The sequence below is a fragment of the Quercus robur genome, chromosome 2 (assembly GCF_932294415.1).
Source record: "Quercus robur chromosome 2, dhQueRobu3.1, whole genome shotgun sequence".
Classification (NCBI taxonomy): Eukaryota; Viridiplantae; Streptophyta; class Magnoliopsida; order Fagales; family Fagaceae; genus Quercus; species Quercus robur.
In genome coordinates, this window is record NC_065535.1 from 52485956 (window position 1) to 52488657 (window position 2702).

The window sequence follows — 2702 nt, forward strand, 5'->3', positions numbered from 1 at the left end:
TGCTTCTTTCACTGCTTTGCTAGTGTATGTAGATGACATTTTGCTCACTGGCAATGACCCTAGATGCATTACTGACTTGAAGTAATTGCTTGACACTAAGTTTGGCCTAAAAGACTTAGGCTCATTGAAGTATTTTTTGGGTCTAGAGGTTGCTAGAAGTGAAAAGGGTATAAGTTTGAACCAATGGAAGTATTGTTTGGAAATTTTGCAAGATACAGGCTTCTTAAGGTCTAAACCACTTAGAACTCCAATGGAACAAAATTTACATCTTTCAAAGGATGCGGGCAAGCTACTTCCAGATGCAAGTCAGTATAGAAAACTAATAGGAAGATTGCTCTATCTCACTTTAACCAGACCTGACATCACTTATGCAGTGCATAGGTTGAGTCAGTTTCTAGCTGAACCAAGAAAGCCTCATATGCTGGCAGTCAATAAAGTGCTGCAATACTTGAAAGGTACTCCAGGTAGAGGATTGTTCTTCTCCAGAAACTCCACAATGCAAGTAAAAGCCTTTTGCGATACTGATTGGGCAGGCTACCCTGACACCAGAAGGTCAATCACAGGTTACAGTGTGTTCTTAAGAGATTCCTTAATCTCATAGGGGTCCAAAAAGCAAAGTACAGTCTCTAGGTCCTCAGTAGAGGTAGAGTACAGATCAATGGCTACAACAACCTGTGAAATTGTGTGGGTTCTTCAATTACTGAGAGACTTAAGGGTTGATCATCCATGTAGTGCTCAGCTTTTCTGTGATAACCAGGCTGCATTGCATATAGCAGCTAACCCTATCTTCCACGAGCGAACAAAACACATAGAAGTTGACTGTCATTTGGTCAGGGACAAGATAACAGAGGGTGTGATTAAAACCTTTTATGTTTCAAGTCAATTTCAAACAGCAGACATTTTCACCAAAGCTTTAGGACTTCCAGCTTTTAGCAAGTTGGTCAATTGTTTAGGTTTGATTGATATTTACTCCCCAAATCTGAAGACTTCAACTAGTCAAGTCAATGATTTTGTGAATCATGACTTGAGGGGGAGTGTTGAATATGCAATTGAGAAAGAAGGCATGAAGCAAAGCAATACAGAGACAAAGAAAGAAGAACGGCACAGATGCAGTAATGATCAAAACGACAGAGTCTACAAGCAAAAGAAGAAAGGAAAATTGAAAGCAAAAAGACAGCACTTGACTTAAGTGATTGGCACGTGGGACAGTAAGCACGTGAGAATGATTAAGTAGTGTACAGCTATAATATTAGAGTTAGTTAGTCTGTTAAGAGTTAGTTAGATTAATTATGTTTCCCTTTTAGCTCTGTAAACACGTATATAAGGCAGAGCCTTAATGTAACTTAATTCAATTCATTCATTCTAATCAATTCAAGAATAGTTTTTCTCTCAAAGTAGTTTCCAGAAGTTTTCTTTAATAGAATCTATGCTGCTTGCATGACTAACGGCTCTACTTTTTAACCATCAAGCTAAGGATTGTAGATTTTGCAGTGGCTACTCTCTGCAATTCTAGGTTTTTCTTACTGATTCATAGAGCTTGATATAGCATAATTAGAATGTTAAAATATTGGTTTTGACTTTAAAATTTGTAAGAAGTTCTCGTTTTTTAAATTTTAAAAGTTTGTTTTTCATCTTTAAAATATTGTGAATATTTTTATTTCATGTCCTTCCATTCACGTTTGTTAGTTTTTATCTTATGGCTTAGTGAAAAGTTGATGTGGAATTTTTTTTTTTTTTTTTTTTGGCATTAAGTGATCTATTTTGGACCATAAAATTTAGAGATGTATTATGAAATGAAATGAAACCATAAACATTCTTATTCTTATTAGCTATGCGCTTTTCTATACACTCCTAATTAGTAATAACAATGATGAGGACGTTTATTTCACTAATCTATTATAGAAAGAAAATAAATTTATTTCCATGATCAAACCCTAGAATTTCCTCCATCTCCATACCTTGATTTCCATTATTATTAAGTTGATTCCTTTCCCTATTTTGTGTTTTTGGGCACAGATAAGTGTGGACAGCAATGTTCAAAAACTTTTCTTTGCTTTCCATGCTCCGCTCTTTTACTATATGTTCCTTTCGCCTTTTTAGCTATCAACAATTAAGGGAGTAAGAGAAAGATTCTTTTTTTTTTTTTTAATTAAAAAATATTTGAATGATATGCTATATTGTGTTGAGGCAAAGGCGGAGCTGAGAGGAGGGGGCAGCGGAGGAGCTCCCACCTCCCCCAAAACTCCTATATTGTAGGATTTTTTTGAAAAAACTCAAGTTTCTCATGTCGCAATACTTTTTTAGTTTAAACCAAATTGATCTAAAACTCAAAGTAATTGGTTCCATAATTTAAACTTAAAATTAGGAAGGGGGAACTCTACATGTGTTTTATTTGATGACACTAAATACTTGATGTCTCTATTTCTCCTTCAATCTTTTCCCTTTAATCTCTTGACTCTTCACATTTCAATGCTAGACTTTTGCTATAAATCTAAATTTTAAATAATTTGAAGAAGAGAGAAACAAAATTTTATTCTACATGCTTTTTTAAAGCATAAAACTTTCCAAATATATTGCTATAATTTAAACAATTTTACCTTGATTTATTTTGAGAATAGAATTACATTTTTAAACTTTATATATTTAGATTAATATCTTGAGCTGATTGTTATTAGTTATAAATTGATTAGGTTTTTAAAAAA

At 33.8% G+C, this 2702-nt stretch overlaps 1 protein-coding gene across 1 annotated transcript; it reads left to right on the forward strand.

The window, feature by feature from the left end:
• Positions 1–250: 250 nt before the first annotated feature.
• Positions 251–601, forward strand: LOC126700316 (uncharacterized mitochondrial protein AtMg00240-like). Its single transcript, XM_050398401.1, has one exon. The coding sequence runs from the start codon at positions 251–253 to the stop codon at positions 599–601; it is 351 nt and encodes a 116-aa protein (XP_050254358.1).
• The last annotated feature ends 2101 nt before the right edge of the window (positions 602–2702 follow it).

Coding starts and splice junctions, on each gene's coding strand:
- LOC126700316 (XM_050398401.1), top strand. CDS start 251: ATGGAACAAAATTTACATCTTTCAAAGGATGCGGGCAAGCTACTTCCA.